This window comes from Meles meles, chromosome 13 (assembly GCF_922984935.1).
Source record: "Meles meles chromosome 13, mMelMel3.1 paternal haplotype, whole genome shotgun sequence".
NCBI lineage: Eukaryota > Metazoa > Chordata > Mammalia > Carnivora > Mustelidae > Meles > Meles meles.
Genome location: NC_060078.1, coordinates 3,396,736 through 3,413,475, shown reverse-complemented (window position 1 = coordinate 3,413,475; position 16,740 = coordinate 3,396,736). Strand labels below are relative to the sequence as shown.

Genomic DNA, 16,740 nt, shown 5'->3' with positions numbered 1-16,740 from the left:
AAGTTTTAAGATAATGCCGTGGATCTAATAGTCACTAACACCAACTTTAATAAAATGATAATCTGCCTAGTAGTCTGAAGTAGACAATGAACTTTCAGTCTCTGTTTTCATTGGATATTTTTAAACTGTTGATTAAAATCCAAATAACTGTTTCTGGGCCAGCTTTCCTCAACCCGCTACATTTTTTACGACGTGTGCTTGGTTTCACTGGAGTCGTTCTTGTCTGTAACAGTGAACCTGGCTGTTAATTAGCATGTAATTTACCCAGGGGGCCAGTTACCCATCCAAAACCCAGGCTTGTTTCCTACCCTGTAAGCTCAGGACTATAGTAAGTCAGTCACTCAGCCATCAGCCCCTAAAATAGTGCACCTGCTGCTTGTAGCCTCAGCTGTAAAGAGAAGTAATGACAGTAGTAATTTTGTTTGGTCACAAGAGGTAAAGAAGTAAGTGATTGGAAAGTAAAGAAGAAAAGGAGTAAATGGCTTTTTGAGATCTAACGAGTAGTTACCATTGGCTTTGGGTAATGTTTGTCCTGGCTAATGGCAGATCCTGTTTTCACCCTGATTTCTTCTTTCTAAATAACGTATCTTATTCCTTGAGGAAGGAATAATGTGGCGGAAAATATTAGCATAACCAAAGCACTTCAGAATGCCCGCAGTTTTCTTCAAGCTTATAAATATCTGATTCATTTTATTTCTTTTTAACTAAAAATGAAGAGTTGGGAAAGATGGACCCAGACCTTTTAAGGTGACAGTCAAAGGGGATGAGTCTGGTTCTGCACAGAGAGTGACAAAAGTTCATTTTTATGAGTATATACCTTCGGGACCTGACCTGGTAGCAGTTCATTAAGAAATCAACGAATGCCCCGGGGAGGTTGCATTTCCCACCTGCTCCGCATGGATCGCTGATACAAAGGGGCTGCTAAAAATCAGTGAGCTGCGTGAATAAGCATTGGGGTCATTGACCCCCCATTTCGTGTATGTTCACAGCACATCTGAGTGTTAAGTTTGGGTCCTTTCAGAAGATGACACTTAAAAAGTTTGGTTGGAGGAGAGCGTTTTGACTTCTTTCAGCAGACGGAGGAACTTTTGGTCCCACAGTCCAGAAGTGATTGCTCCCAAAGCAGTGAGCTTCCTGTCATTGGCAGAGTTCAGGCTCGCATATTAGCTTCACGAATGGGAATTTGTCCTGGACCGTGACCCCTCTGCGAAACGGTGCCTGCCACGTGTTGTTGAGTGTGTAATGAGGCTCCTGACCGTCCCTCAGAGCCGTGTGCTCGGGATTCCTGTGCTAGATGGACGAGAGGGCCCCCAAAACCTGTTCCTGCAGTGAGACCGCATGGGTTGGAGCCCGGCAGGGCCAGCGATTTAATGTGAAATTCATGTTTAGCTGAGGACAGAGTAAACCAAGTTACAGAATCAGTAGATACAGTTCGACCTCAGCAACTAATGACCTTTCCTGTCATAAACTTTCGTGTTAGATGGCTAGGTACATTAGTGACGTCGTCATGAAGGAGTGAGCTTTACCTGGCTAGTCCGAGTGCCCGCGCTAGGTCAGAGAAGGTGACCTTCCCAGCTGGAGGGGAGCCATTTGGTAACGGTCTTCAAGGAGCTAGGTTTTTCTCTCGACAGTTTTTGGGAAGGGCAGCACGCTCTTTCCAGGGATGCTCTTTAGTGATGGGGGGGCGGCGGGGGCAGGTAGGGACGGGGGCGGGAGAGCTCTGACCGCTCATGAGCTGCGGACGAGCAGAAAGAGAGTAACGGAAGATGAGATATATGACTACATCCGATTTGGAAACAAAACGCTTTGACCAAACACAGTTGGGGAATTGTGTACCCAGACCCGCGTGGTATCTTTTTCAGAGATGGGACACAGATGCCAAAAGATACCCATCCGGTCCTTTGTTCCTTTCTTTTGATGCCACCACTGTCTCCTGTTACAGAGCACCAGAACTACTTTGGAATAGATGAAAACCTTGGCCCGGTGGCTGTCAGCATCCGGAGGGAGAAAGTAGAAGATGCCAAGGAGAAAGAGGGGTCCCAGTTCAACTATCGGGTGGCCTTCAGGACAAGTGAGGTAATGGCTGCCTTGTGTCCTTGCTGTCCTGGGCTGAAGCCTCTGACGTTACCGCACTAGCTTGTTTCAGAGAAGGTATAATATTAATGACTACAGCATTTAAGATCATTGAAAGAACCTACAGTATTTTATTCCCAATAAAAATTTGAAACCCTGTCACAGATATTAAGGGGCAATGATTTTACTTCCCCCTCACATGACAGAAAGGATAAAATGGTAAGACCGGAAGGTTTGGGGGCTCAGAGAGGCCCGTTCACTTTGGAGTTGACCAGCAGCTTTGAGATCTAAAGCAGGAAATCAGCTGGTCTGCGGTGGGGGAGCGTGACCGGCTGTCTGTGCATGCCGCATTATTTCAAGGTCCCAGCTTAATGCCTCTCTTGCCTTGCTTTGAGTAAAAACTGGGAGTGTTGTACAATCGGAACAATATAGGTAGAGACACTGATTACAAAGAAGGCCCGCGTTTCAGGTTTTATTCTCCTGACCTGTTGTAATGACAGGGCGGGGGGCATATTTGGCAAGCATTCCGGCACGCATATTTTGGTTGACTCCTTCCAGATCAGAGAGAGCAAAGGGAGCTCTTCACTCGCCCCTGTGTGTGCGTGAGCCTGTGTCCCACGGCGTGGCTGGTCAGGTACTCCCGTGATGGGGCTCTATGCAGGATGCGTGGGAGATAGAGCCCCTGACTTGTAGCGACGTCTGTAAGTTACAGGCCTGTGCTGTCCAATTTAGCCACATGTGACTATTTGAAGTAATTAAATGAAATTCGAAATACAGTTCCTCAGGCCTGCTGGTCACGTGTCAAGTGCCCAGTAACCACACAGAGCCTGTGGCTCCCGCGTCAGCCAGTGCGCTGATGAGAGAATGTTCTCCTCACTGCACAGGACTCCGCGGGGCGGTGGTGTTCTCGAACGTGGTGCGCACAGCACACGTCGTTGCCACAGCCCTTATCCCGACTCTCTTGTCCGCTAACAGTTCTCTTCCAGAGTCGGGGTGCGGGGTCGGAGCTGGGTTCCCCGATTTGCAGGGCTGCGGTTTCCCCTCCGGAGCGAGTGTCAGATGTGACTCGTGTGCCGTCATCACGCATTTGAGGATGTATCGCATTCACGAGGCAAAATTCGGTAGTAAATGATCTTCTGAGGCCCGAACCCCCCTGCCCGTGGGTGTTACTGGACATCCCCATCCAGCTGCAGGGCCCGTCTGCGGTGGAAAGTGAAGTAGGAGAAGAGAAAGGAAAGGACAGAAGTTGGTGTAGAACACAGGGCAACAGGAAAAGAGAAGGGAGGAAGAAGCAGGGAGGGGGGTGCGGGCATCCAGGCCCAGCCCGGGATCTCCAGCCTCTCCCCAGCGTCATGCTGTGGTTGGCTCTGGGACCACCAGGCCCCAACCAGCCTCCCTCATTCTCCAGGCACACTCCCTGACTATCTCAACCCCTCCGGGCTTATCCCTGAGCCCCGGGGCCCTTTTGTTGTTTAAAGGCTCTCGGAGTGTTGATTTTCTTCTTCCCGTGGAGAGCTGTAGTCACTTTTGCCGTAGTCACTTTTGCCCCACTCAGAAAAGAGACTGACCCCCTCTGGAAGACAACTAAAAAATCTAGCTTTCAGGATGTAACCAGGAGTAAACAAGAACTCTTCTGTGATGTTCTGGAATCTTCTGTTCTTCCCCTCCCCACCCCTCACAGCTAACAACCCTGCGAGGAGCCATTCTAGAAGACGCCATCCCTTCTACCGCCAGGCATGGGACCGCGCGGGGGCTACCTCTCAAAGAGGTTCTGGAGTACGTCATCCCGGAGCTGAGCATCCAGTGCCTGAGACAGGCTTCGAATTCCCCCAAGGTCCCGGAGCAGCTGCTCAAGCTGGATGAACAAGGGGTGTGTACAATGCGGGCATCTCCATTTGGGTCCGAGTCTGTGTCTGTGTTTGAAAACGTTTCGGACTTTTCCCATCCATCTTTTTTTGGCGATCGTTTATTTTTAATGAACTTTTTTTTTCTCTGACTGCTCCTAGGAAACATGATGGCTATCTAGTGCAATACCCCGCCTGCTGAGTTGTGACCTGTGTTGTTTTTACCAAGGTTTTGGTGAAAGAGCCCATCTGATTCATGATTATTAGAGACCAGTGGTATTTTTTTCCAGGGTTTAAAAAACTCACATTGGGCCTTTCCTGAACTAACATTTGTCCTTGCCTCCCTGTATGTGAGGCAGTGATGCTAACAGGTGGGAAAGGACAGCGTGCACGGGGGAGACTGAAGCTAAGAAGTCGTCCCTCGCCCCGGAGGAACAGTAAGACCAAGAGCACAAAGACCTCTGCAGAGCAGAGGGTGGCAGTGAATCTTGAGGAGGTTTAAGTGCAATGAGTGCTCTGGGAAAAGAAGAAGTAACGTCTGATGGCACGGCTCCTGAAGAAGGTGGCCTTGTACCTGCGACATGGGTCAAATTCCAGGAGGGGGATGGGAGCAGTTGACTGCTTTGCGAACTATGATGAGTTTCTTTATAAGACAAGGGCATATCTAGGGAAGTTGTGGTTGGGGAAAAAAAAAAAAAAAGTATGTTGAGCTACAGCCTATAATATAAGACCTTAAAAGCTTGGCTGAGTTTGCACATGATTCAGCAGGCAAGTAGAAAGCCATTGAAGCTTTTTGGTAGGACAAGACACAATCAGAGCTGTATTCTAGAAAGATTATCCTGCTGGAAGGGAATGAGACAGGCTGGTGAGGATAAAGACTGATGATAGCCTAGAGTACAATCATGGACTGTTGACATCGTCCAGGAGAGAAGTAATGTTGGACAGGATAGGGACGGTGGCCCAGACGGTGGAAAGAGGTCTTTTAAGCGTCAGATACGAGATAACTTGTAGCGGGAACCTAAGAGGTAGGCACCCCAGTGTATGCAACTTACTTCAAATGAGCAAATTTGCTGTTAAATGTCTGCTTTTAAAAAACCCAAAAAGACAATATTCATGTATCTTTCCAGAATTTTTTAAGGAAATTTCCTTTGCCTGTTTTAAGGAGAATAGGAGTATTTCTTGGTTGACCGAGTAACACCAATGTGGTAGATTGATGGTTTTTGATACTCAGAGGGCAGAGTTCTCAAAGTAATGAAATAGTAATTTGTCTAAGACATTAATGCTGCATGATTAGCCAAAGGAAGAGGGCACCCTAACACTCAGAGTGAATAGTCCTGCGATCTGTCTCAAGAAGGAAGGCTGGCGTGCTGACCAAACCAGAGCTCTCCCCTAGAGCAATTGACCTGTAAGACTGTGTGATACCCAGGACGGCTGGACCATGGTTGTGACTGGTAAGGTAAATGTGCGAGATGTCCGTGAAGTGGGTGAGGAGAAACCCGCTATCAGGGAGGGTAGGAAGGACATGTTGGTCTTGGTCCAGTTACTGTAGGAGCAAACAGTCTTGATGAAAAGAACAACACTTATTTTCGTATCTTATGGTCATGCTTATTTTTATATTTCTAGTCACAGGAGAATGTGGTAGTTCTGTGTCCCTTTATGTTGCTAGAATATATCGTTCCCCTTTCAAATCTATGACTGGACTTGCTGTTCAGCATGGTGGCTGAGGTGGCTGGTCCCCTCAGGCTGCTGTGGAAAATCCCGCAGACGGCCCCTGGTCCACAGGCCTGCGCCCCAACGCCCTCAGGGCCCCAGAGACATCACAGCAGCAACCGCTGACTCTCTCCTCCCAAAACGAAGCAAGGATTTGGGATGTCCAGTGAGCAGAATAGGCCCAGAAGCTATGCCAGGCAATTTTTTTTTTTAAATGAAGAGTTTAAATGCTTTTTTTTTTTTTTAATATTTTTTTTTAATTTTTTTATTTCTTTGACAGAGAGAAATCACAACTAGGCAGAGAGGCAGGCAGAGAGAGAGGAGGAAGCAGGCTCCCCGCCAAGCAGAGAGCCCGATGCGGGGCTCGATCCCAGGACCCTGGGACCATGACCTGAGCTGAAGGCAGAGGCTTTAACCCACTGAGCCACCCAGGCGCCCCGAGTTTAAATGCTTTTAAATGAGCACCTTTTTTTACAGTTTGATGTCAAAGTTAATGCTTTGAAAATCGCGTTCTGCTTTTAAGCGAACCGCTGCATTGTTTAGCTCTAGTTGAATTTCGTGTGGTTTTTCTTTGGCAGATGTGTTCGTTCGACTCTGGTCTGCTTTCCTGGTGGTGTGCCGTGTGGCCTTGTCACTTCCCCATACCTCCTGATGGTGTCTGACTCCCATATTACGTGAGAAAGACATACCGTTTATCTTCATCCTGAAGAGAGATTGGATGGCTTTTTTTCTTTTTTTTTTTCTTTTTTAAACATGCTCATTTTTAAAGGATCCTTAAAAGTTGCCACTAAGCTTTAAGAGCGTTTAAGACTGGGGCACCTGGGTGGCTCAGTGGGTTAAGCCTCTGCCTCTGGCTCAGGTCATGATCTCAGGGTCCTGGGATCGAGCCCCACATCGGGCTCTCTGCTCAGTGAGGAGCCTGCTTCCCCTCCTCTCTCTATCTGCCTCTCTGCCTACTTGTGATCTCTCTCTCTCTGTCAAGTAAATAAATCTTAAAAAAAAAGAAAGCGTTTAAGACTCTGTTCCACGTAGTGCTCTTTTGATTCAGCTTCTTACTAGCAAATCTGCACAGGAGTGGGCTGGGCCCGTTTTCAGGTACTGTTCTTAGGGGGTTTTAATCTTAGAAAAAAAAATACTGCAAGGATATATTTTCATGTGCTGCTTCCTTGGGGTCTGTAGCTGCCCTGGTCCAACCCGGTCACTGAGTACATCTGCTGTCCGGGACGTAGGTTCGTAGCACGGGCTTCATTAGATACTCAGATCACACCTCCCATTCTTGTAGTTCATTCTCTAAGTCCACACGTCCCAGCCTGTAAGTTTTGAGCAGAAAGACTCCCCTCCATTGGGAATGAAAAGGGAAGTAATTATTAAGTGAGACTTTGAAACTTTCATTACTTTATCTACAAAAATTCACCTCTCAACCTCTCAAAAATCCCCTTTTTCCTGTTTTAAAAGACTCTCCTAATTTATATCATAGATGGCTTTATACCATTATTTAGGTTGACATTTTAAAAAATCAGACAAATAATGGCCACTCGCTCTGAGAATATCATGGCGTCTTTGGCAGAATGATTAATTTGTTCTCAGGCCGGCTTTCCTCTTGTCCCCCCTCACCCTGGGTAAATACGTCTGCTTGCATACCAGGCTTGCTTTGGGCAAAGTCACGCAGGTCTGAGGAGATGATCTAAATAAACAAGACTGTGTGCTTGCCAGGAACAGACCGAGTCCAGAGAAAGCACTAGAAGGAAGGGCCTCGCTGCACACCCGTTTATTTGCAAGGCATTTCTGGGCTCTGTTATTTTTGTCACCTTCACTTAAATTTAAATCCTTGTTGATGAGCACAAGGCTTCTGCCCTTGGGAATGGATCAGTCCGTTGTCATCCTATCCCAGGAAGCCAAAGAGACCTGGTTTGCTAGGTTTTCTGTCTGTGTGGCCTGTCTGTATGTCCAGCTCTCAGCACTGATGCAGTCTGCAATTTCGACGAGTGGGTATTTCTGGTTTCTGACAGAACTGATGCCCGAGAACCTGGCCGGCCCCCCAGGACTGTGAGACTGGCTACGGTTCAGAGCAGTTAAACCCAGGTCAGGGGGAAGGGTAAGAGATCAGAGGGCGGCCCGAGGTCTGGAGGGCTTGGAGACAAGCCCTGTTCTGAGAGAGTTGGGAGTTTTAGTACTTGGGAGCTGGGGTCTCCCCTTTGTTTTGTGCCCCAGTTAGCTGCAGGGTGTGCTGCTAGCTTTGTGATACAGTGCAGGAGGAGTGATGGTTGATATTAGGTTCTAGTTGTTTCCATGAGGTTTGTAAGAGAATCAAGTCAGAGAATTCGCTTCCCAGTGTTTCATTCTGTTAGTTTTAGTGGAATGGCAGCCATCGTAGCAAGCTACCCCCCGCTGCTAGTTCTGAAACCCTAGAGATTGTTCCGTTTGTGGCCTCCTCCCAGTAAGCGTGTGTGATGCTCACGACATGCCGTGCAACTGCCACAGGACATTGTCACTGCAGCAGCGCTCTGATGGCTTTCATGAACACGTGGGCCGGGCTTTGAAATCTGTTGGAGCCGCATCCCCTAATTTTCATGGGCCTGGGGCTTTGGGGAGGGAACACGGATCCTGTCCGCACTCAGGGTCTAGACTTCGGCTGCTTTGTCCGATGGCTGGGAAGAAGGTGTGAAGTGGACAGCACCATAGCCAGCAAAGTAGGCCTGGGGGAGCCCAGTTCTCTGGGTGTTTGGCCTTTGCCTAAACAAGAGTCCACTAGGAATATCAAGTCCAGAGAACTCAGGAGTCACACAGAGAATTTGTGCCCATCCGGTGAACGCTCTGCTTAAAGGCAGGACGCCACACTGGCCCAAACCGTGCAGCCCCGTGCAGCTTTGCTCCAGGCCTCGTCCCATAGGCGTGGATGTGGGAGGAGAAAGGGTTCTCCCGCTGGAGACGCCAGGGTAGACCAGGGCAGGCTGCAGGAGCAGCCAGGGGGCGTTGGTGGCCTCGGTGGCCAGATGGCATTGGCATGTGGCGCGCTGACAGGAGCCCCGGCGTGAGCAGCAGGTGGAGGAGGAGAGGACAGGCGAACTGGATTGAGCTCCAAGGACGTGGATGACAGCGTGGCAGTCTGTGGGTGCAGGCGAGGTGGTGGGTGCCAGGCTGCACGGGCATGTGGGCCTGTGGGACGCTGGACTTACGTGCGCCACCGCCAACCCGTCCGCTGCCTCTCTGGAGGGCCCTCATTTCGGCTCGGGCTGAATAACAGGAGACAGTTGAAATCCTCTTCTAACGGCCGAGGAGTCACCGAGCTAACCTGATAGCTGGGATGGAAAGGCCTCGTTAGGGGATCAGTATGGATCCCGACAGTCACTGCGATCACCCACATCTGTGGGGATAATTGCTAGTCCTCTGTTTCCCGAGTGACTTTAACATCCTGAAATGTCTTCTGAGTCACTCCGGAACAATGGGTGTTTATAATGAAGTAATACCGGGCACTTTTATTACACTCCATGTTTTCTCTAGATGATGTTCTCATTGCAGTAAATTGGGTATCTCATTTATTTGGAGAGTCGAGTTCATCAGAAACGTTTTTTCCCTCAGTCTCTGGAAGAATGGAAGAGTTTCTCTACTTAACCCTCCCAAAGAACTAGTTCAGTAGAATTCATCACACCAGCTATCATGTAGTTCGCGACAGCAGCTGTCCCCACACTTGGGGCGTGAATCATTGTCTTCACCGTGCAGCTGAAGGTCGTAGGGTCTGACAGGAGCCCAGGCCTATGCGCTGTCTGCCATGCCGGGGGTCCGTCGCCATAAGAGCTCATTCAGTCAGGTTGTGAAGAGATGATGCTTCCCCATATCCTCCCGCCAACCCCCAATAACACTTGGTCCAGGTTGATGACATTCAGAATGCAGGGGTGGCTGGCTTTCTGTTCGACTCTAAATGTATCCTAACGTTTACCAAGATGCTTCCTACAGTGGGCCTGGATGGCCCGGGCAGGTGGCTTCCCCCCTTTCTCGGATCGTACGTTGTCATTAGGTAACGCAGATAAGATAGCTATTGTCGCTCTGCCGCTCAAGGGACATGAACATCATTCTGCCTTATTTTACTGGTAGTCAGCTATGAGTTCTGATTAAAGGCTCGATTTTATGGCTTGATAATGAAAGTGAACAGTGTTATGGATTGATGCCTTTAGGAAATCGGTGATGTCTGATAATCTGTCGGTTTGGGAGGCTCAGATTGCTGGTAGTGAGATTAAGTGCCCTGATTTCAGGAGGGAGAAGTAGTTTCTCTTTGGAAACAGGAGGAAAACTGTACAGTTGGATCCAGTGTCTCCCTGGCCTTGGGAGAAAGCAGCCCCGTGGCTTCCAGCGCGATAAGAGATTGATTGTGAGTTAGAATTACGGCGGGAACTCTTCAGCGGCTCTTAAAATTCTTTATGGTCTGTTGTGTGTTTAGCAGATGGTTTCTTTGCAGGACTGTCAGAAATACAGAAACGACTGTAATTTTATCACCAAAGTTACTTTCATGGACATGAAACATCGTTCTGTGTTGTACATATATCCCAGTTCCCCCGGGGGTCCCTCCCTCACCGGACCTTCTTTCAATTTGTTTGTTCATTACCATCTTTCATATTTTCGTGAATGTTCGAAGAACAACAACAACAAAAGCGTCAGGAACCAGAGAGGGAAAAACTAAAAAGTTTGTGGCTTTGTTTTTCCTTCTGACTTGGAAGAGGACTGTCTGTACTGCACAGAAAGTGTAAGATTACGAACTTCCACGGTCGTATTTTTAAGTAGGTGGCCAAGGCTGTCTGTCCGTCCTGGAAGCCTGATGGATCCTACGCGGCATGGCTATCCATTCTGTTTGTTAGGGTTTCTGCCGTGTCCCCCACCTAGATGGGGGTTTCTGGGTTTGTTAGATATCTATAGCATTTCGCGCAATGACAGTCGCTTCCTCTTTTGCTCATTTGCTTATGGGAATTGTCCAGGCGTGCGTACTGTTTTAATTTTACTGGAAGCTAGCTTGTCTGATACTCTTTGCCAAGTAATTCTATTTCTCCCCCATTTCAGTTGAGCTTTCAGCACAAGATCGGGATCCTTTATTGCAAAGCAGGCCAGAGCACAGAGGAGGAGATGTATAACAATGAGACGGCGGGACTAGCTTTTGAAGAATTCCTTGATCTTCTGGGCCAGCGAGTCCGGCTGAAAGGATTTACCAAATACCGAGCTCAGCTGGACAATAAAAGTAAGCTTCCTATTTGTGCATGCATGCGAGTTTAATTCTCCAAAGGTAGGCACACCACATAAATCTGCACCAGTGAGCGCCCCCTCCCCCGACCGTTCTTGACCCTGGCGGCAGCCTCGCCAGGCTCACTTGGGATAGCGTTGAAATTTCCTCAGGTGAGCAAAGGCGGCACATTTCTCAAGAGGCGTGTGTTTCGCAGAAGCTCAAAAGGTCAGTTCCTTTTCTGTAACACCAGCAGAGAGATTCCCCAGTGTTGCGTGAAGAATCTTTTAATATCCCCTTCTTCCTCTTGGCCTCACCTCTGCTCTCACACCCATGTTCCGATGTACCAGGGACGAGGCCGCATTCGTTTCTGAAAGACAGAATATTAGCGCCTTCGCTCACGCCACGGTCTCTGCCACGTTCTGTTCATTTCTGGTTTCATGGTGTTAGCTGGGGAGTGGAGACAGTGGCTTGCTGTTTGCCGGTGACCTTACTCAGGCCCCCTTGAGCGGGGCACACACTTGCTCTAAAGTCCGGATTTAAAACACAGGCTCAGCGCCTTCCCCCGCCTGCCCCCATGATGTGGGGATTTCCTTCGTATCTTTATTTGGAGAATCCTATTCCTTCTGGTCCTCATTAAGTCTAAATATTCTATCTTTGTCTCCGTGCTGTTAGATCTCTTAGCTCTCAGTATCTGAAACATTCCGGGCAGAGTGACTTTGTGTATTTTGGGAAATACTCCTTATTGTCAAGCAGTCATCTGTGTCCTCTTCTAATCAAAGGGGAGCGGATAGATCCTACAGTTGGAGGAAGTAGGAAGGCAGGTGGCCCACTCCCAGCGGGGGTGGTGAAGTGTCAACTTCTTCCCCATGGGGGCGTCTGTGTGGGGGCGTCTGTGTGAGGCCGTCTGAGGTCCCGTGGCTCCATGTCCGCGGCGTCCTTCAACTTGGGACCCTCATCCACACTGCCTACATCAGGGTGGGGCCCGGTCTTTCTGTGCCCGTCAGTCAGATCTGGGTTTTTTTATCTGTTTGTGAAAGTGACGCTTCGAACACAGCTCATCGGGTCTGGAGACAGTAGGTGGGCTCCTGCGTGTCCTACACACACGACAGGGTTGGAATCTGGACTCTTACATTGGGTGTATTTTGCTCTTGCCTCGGATCTGTAAGATTAGGGAATAATTTGTGACACCCACTCTAGGTATCCACATATGAGACCTTTTCTGATGTTTCTTCCTTTTTCTTTGCAAACTCCCTCAGGGGTGTGGGCATGCCTCCCTTAGGGACAACCTTCCTGAACACCACTGCTGGCATGAAGTCATTATTATGCCTGTCGTCTGTCTCGGTGGGGTGGATTGAGGAATTGTAAGAACTTCCGATCTGTACGTTCTGTAACACTGCAACACAGATAATATAAATACTGCCCTACGTGGGAGCATTGCCGTCAACTTTGAATTTTTATGACCCGGGAGATACATGTCTCTGATTCATTACAAATGCCATACTAAGCCCCTTCGCTCAAGGAAATGATAACCTGAGAACAAGATTTCGACACCTCGATTCTCATCATCAACAAATCTGAGTTATTTTTATGAGCAAGGCAAGGTGTTCTGCGAGATGTCGGAGACGTTGCTGTAGTAGATAGGAGGATTCCGAGAATTCTGTTCCATGAAATTATGTCTTTGCTGGAACAGACACACGCACACACACACAAAATCGTCCTTCTTAAATTCAGGAGAGCGGTATGATAGTCTTTACTCTGTCCTCCCCCGGGACCTTGGTTGAATCTGAGCCCTAGGGAAAATGTACAGTGTCTGGGATGTCCCTTCTGGCTTGAAAATGGGTTCTTTCTGTCTTAAATACAAAGTGAAACGAAGCCAGAACAGAGGGGACAGGAACCACTAAGACCACTGGATGGCTCACCAGGGAGGACTTAGAGACTCCAGGTCAAACACAGCCCCTCTTGGGTCTGCGTGCAGAGGTGACAGAACTGGGGACTTCCATGATGGCCTGCGTCCCTTTGCCCACAGAAATATTTGCAGCAGACCCTTGAACAAGTTTGTCAGTTCACCTTCTCCATTACCATACTGACATTTGAAATGAAACGTTTCAGAATATTTAATTTCAGAAACCCATCTTGTAATACTGTTTGGGACAGACAAATTATGATCGTATTTTTTTAAATGTTTTCTCCCTGCAGCAGCGCCTGGGTGGCTCAGTCGGTTCAGCATCTGCCTTCGACTCAGGTCATGATTTCAGAGTCCTGGGATCGAGCCCCCATCATCGAGCTCTGCTCAACAGGGAGTCTGCTTCTTCCTCTCACTCTCCCTCCGTGCACTCTCTCGCTCGCTCGCTCTCTCAAATAAATTTTTAGGAAAAAAAAAAGTGTTTCTCCCCAAAATGCATCTTTCTTCTTTCACTGCAATTTCCCGAAGCTGAAACCTGTTGACTACACTATTAGCTATCTATAAGGATTTCTCTTGCTGAATTCTAACCAGCCAGATAGCAGGGTGTTGGGATGAGAACTGTTGAATGTGCTGGGTCATTTCAGCCCCTGACCTTCACGTTGTTATTAACGAGTCAGTTCTTTGTGAAAGAAGATGATCATTATTCCCTTCCAAAGCCACATTCTCTGTCTTCAACGGAGACACTTGAAATAGACCATTACTTTCCAAGAAGCCCTTCGAAAAATAAGAAATATGTACTTAATACATAGTTAAAAAAGATAATTGCTTTGTTTGGGGACTGGCTAATATACAGCTTATCGGATGAATATCCTCTCTTACCAAAAGAGGTTGATTTGTTAATATCTGCCTGTAAACATTTTAAGTACTTCCCTTTTTTATTAAATTGTCTGCTATGAATACTTTTTCAGAATCTGCAAAACTGGATGTTGTATTTTTTTTCTAGAAAATTTTCAGGACTGTTTTTGATTTAGAATGAATATTCAAAAGAAAAACTGTAGGATTCAGAAGGAAGATAATAAAGGCCCACGAAGGCTAAATGTTGTAATGTTTTTAAAGTAAAATTAAAATATTTAGATTTTAAAATGAGGGGCACCTGGGTGGCTCAGTCAATGAAGCGTCCAACTCTTGAGCTCAGCTCAGGTCTTGATCTCAGGGTCTTGAGTTCAAGCCCCACACTGGGCTCCATGCTGGGCATAGAACTTACTTAGGAAAAAAAAAAAAAAAAAAGTAGGGCACCTGGGTGGCTCAGTGGGTTAAGCCTCTGCCTTTAGCTCAGATCATGATCTCAGGGTCCTGGGACCGAGCCCCGCATTGGGCTCTCTGCTCAGCAGGAGCTTCCCCCCTCTCTCTGCCTGCCTCTCTGACTACTTGTGATCTCTCTCTCTATCAAATAAATAAAATCTTAAAAAAAAAACAAAACGTAAACACAAGATGATTACTTACCATTTCCCCAACAAACACAATGGAATGAATTTGGTTTTAAATGACCTTGAATAGCATTGTTTCTTGTTAAAAAGTAGACAAACTTATATGTTGGTCAAAGCCAGAGAAAGGCAGTCCTGAATTCTGCTCACATCCTACTTTCTATGCATCTTTTTGCCTTTATTTATCCACATGCAAAGTGGTTCAAAATTCCACCCTAAGATTATCATGTGAGTGTTCTATAATCACCGTGTTGGTTCAGGTGCCTGAAACTCTCAGTCTCGGGTAATCTGTTGATAATACAGATGCGTTTTGAATTTGCCAAGAATCATTCTGCTTTTCAGAAGGTGAATAGCTGTGTGATTGAGAGGGCTCAGATGTCACCGTTTTACACATGTGTCAGCAGTGATACACAGTAAGAGATCACCTTCGTTCTTAATCATCCGCCTGTACCATTGCGTTGCCTGCCGCAAAGAGAAGAAAATTAATTACATCGTTCAGGGAAGGAAGTCTTGAACATTTTTGGTTCTCATTTCCATACTAAGTCAGTCCTGTTCCATGTTGTTGAGTTCTGGAAGATCGGGAGCCCAAGAACCTCTTCGGAGTTAACTGTAATCACACACAAGAATGGGGCAAGGAGAGCTGCTGGTTAGCTCGTACCCTTCAAATAAGGGCGCCCACACCTGCCCCCGGCTGTACCTCCGGCTTCTGGCCTCCTCTGCTCACCCGTGCTCCGTCCCATCCATGGCAGGTCCTCCAAGTCAGTATGGCAAAAGTGAGCATGTTGAGGGACAGGCATGGGAGGCACAAGGAGAGAGAGCAAATGAGGAGACACCTGAGCATTCAGGCCACAGACGTGGGTTGGAAAGTGGCTGGAAGGCTGCACAGCGGGAGAGCAGAGTGGCCACCAAGACACACTGGTGGCGGATCGTTGGGTGGTCTGTTGTTGGCTAATGAATTGCCTTCGGAAAAACAACCTTGCGAGTATCACATTGCTAAGTTTTGCAGTTGCCTGACTTGTTTTTGTCCTCCCCCTCTGCTTTCAGCTGATTCTACAGGAACTCACTCCCTCTACACCACATACAAAGATTATGAAGTCATGTTCCACGTGTCCACCATGCTGCCCTACATGCCCAACAACAGACAGCAGGTGAGTCCTCCCTCCAGCCTCCAGATCGGAGCTCAGCCCGCCGAGGGGCTTCGTGCACTTGGAATTGGCAAAGCATTATTGGAATTTTCTTTTTTTTCCTTCAGAGGCATGAATAATTTTGGACTCTTTTTCATCATTTGGAAGTAGTTGGCCTTTAAAAGGGAATATTTCTGCATAGTTGTATTGCAGTTGTTCCTTAGAAAACTTGGAACCTCTTCCACATACACCTTTATTGCTTGCTAGGCAAAATCTTAATGGAAACCGGTGTCCACTGAGTTCATTATACATAAGCCAGCGAGGTAAGCTGAGCTTAGGTTTCTGAGTGCAGGTGGGTGACTTATTTATAGAAAATACTGTAAGAACGGATGTTATAACTTATTCGTGGCATGATTCAGTTTCGGTGAGTCGATTGTATTTGGGTTAAATCAGGACTTGAAACAAAGTTGTTTTCATGTCTAGGAAGTTTAGCTCTGATGTCATTTAGCTGCACTCTTTGGCTATAAAAATACATTAGCACACCAGGGACTGCCTAGAAGTCGCTTGGTAAGAATTTGTTGAATGAGGGGCACGTGGGTGGCTCACTCAGTTGGGGGTCTGCCTTCAGCTCGGGTCGTGATCTCAGGATCCTGGGATCGAGCCCCGTGTCAGGCTTCATGCTCAGTGAGGAGTCTGCTTCTCCCTCTGCCCACTCGTGTCCTCTCTCTCTCTGTCTCAAGTAAACAAATTCTTTTAAAAAAGAAGAACTTGTTGAATGAATGAAACTTAATCACAATGCAGTATTTTTCTTCTCTCTTTTTTTGAATGCTCATGAAATTTATGAAAGTGGTCATAACACACCTCTGGCAAAGAAACCACTTACCCTGCTGCCCTCACGAATTACAAGAACCGCCTTTGACCCTCCAGCCAGGATGAGCCCAGCTCTTCACAGTAGTGACAACACCTCTTTCCTTTTCCCTTCTCCTTGCCAGCTGGATTTTGGGACTGTTTATCTGATGCTTAAGCTCAGTCCCTTGTCCTGCCTGAATGATCTGTAGTGTTTTCTAATAATCATATTTCTTACCCCTACTGTCAGAAAATCTACCTTTTGATCACATATCTGTGTGGGGTTTTTTTCTTTTTTTTTAAGATTTTTATTTATTTATTTGAGAGACAGAGAGAGTGTGTGTGTGTGTGTGCGCACGAGCGGTGGGGGAGGGGTAGAGGGACGAGCAGGCTGGGCACTGAACAGGGAGCCCGATGCAGGACTATCCCTGGACACTGAGGTCATGACTGAACCGAAGGCAGATGCTTATATGAACCCCCCAGGCACCCATACATCTGTATGCTTTTTAAGACTTAGAATTATAGTCACTAGATCCCATGTATGTAT

The 16,740-nt window shown here is 47.4% G+C and overlaps 1 protein-coding gene across 8 annotated transcripts in view; it reads left to right on the top strand.

Moving 5' to 3' along the window:
- SIPA1L2 (signal induced proliferation associated 1 like 2) overlaps positions 1-16,740 on the top strand; it is a 219,112-nt gene that overhangs the window by 128,483 nt on the left and 73,889 nt on the right. For all 8 annotated transcript variants that reach the window (XM_046027135.1, XM_046027137.1, XM_046027134.1 and 5 more), the window contains 4 exons: positions 1,943-2,076; positions 3,755-3,943; positions 10,677-10,851; positions 15,268-15,371. In XM_046027135.1, coding sequence (XP_045883091.1) covers positions 1,943-2,076; positions 3,755-3,943; positions 10,677-10,851; positions 15,268-15,371 — 602 coding nt within the window. The remainder of the gene's footprint in view (positions 1-1,942; positions 2,077-3,754; positions 3,944-10,676; positions 10,852-15,267; positions 15,372-16,740) is intronic.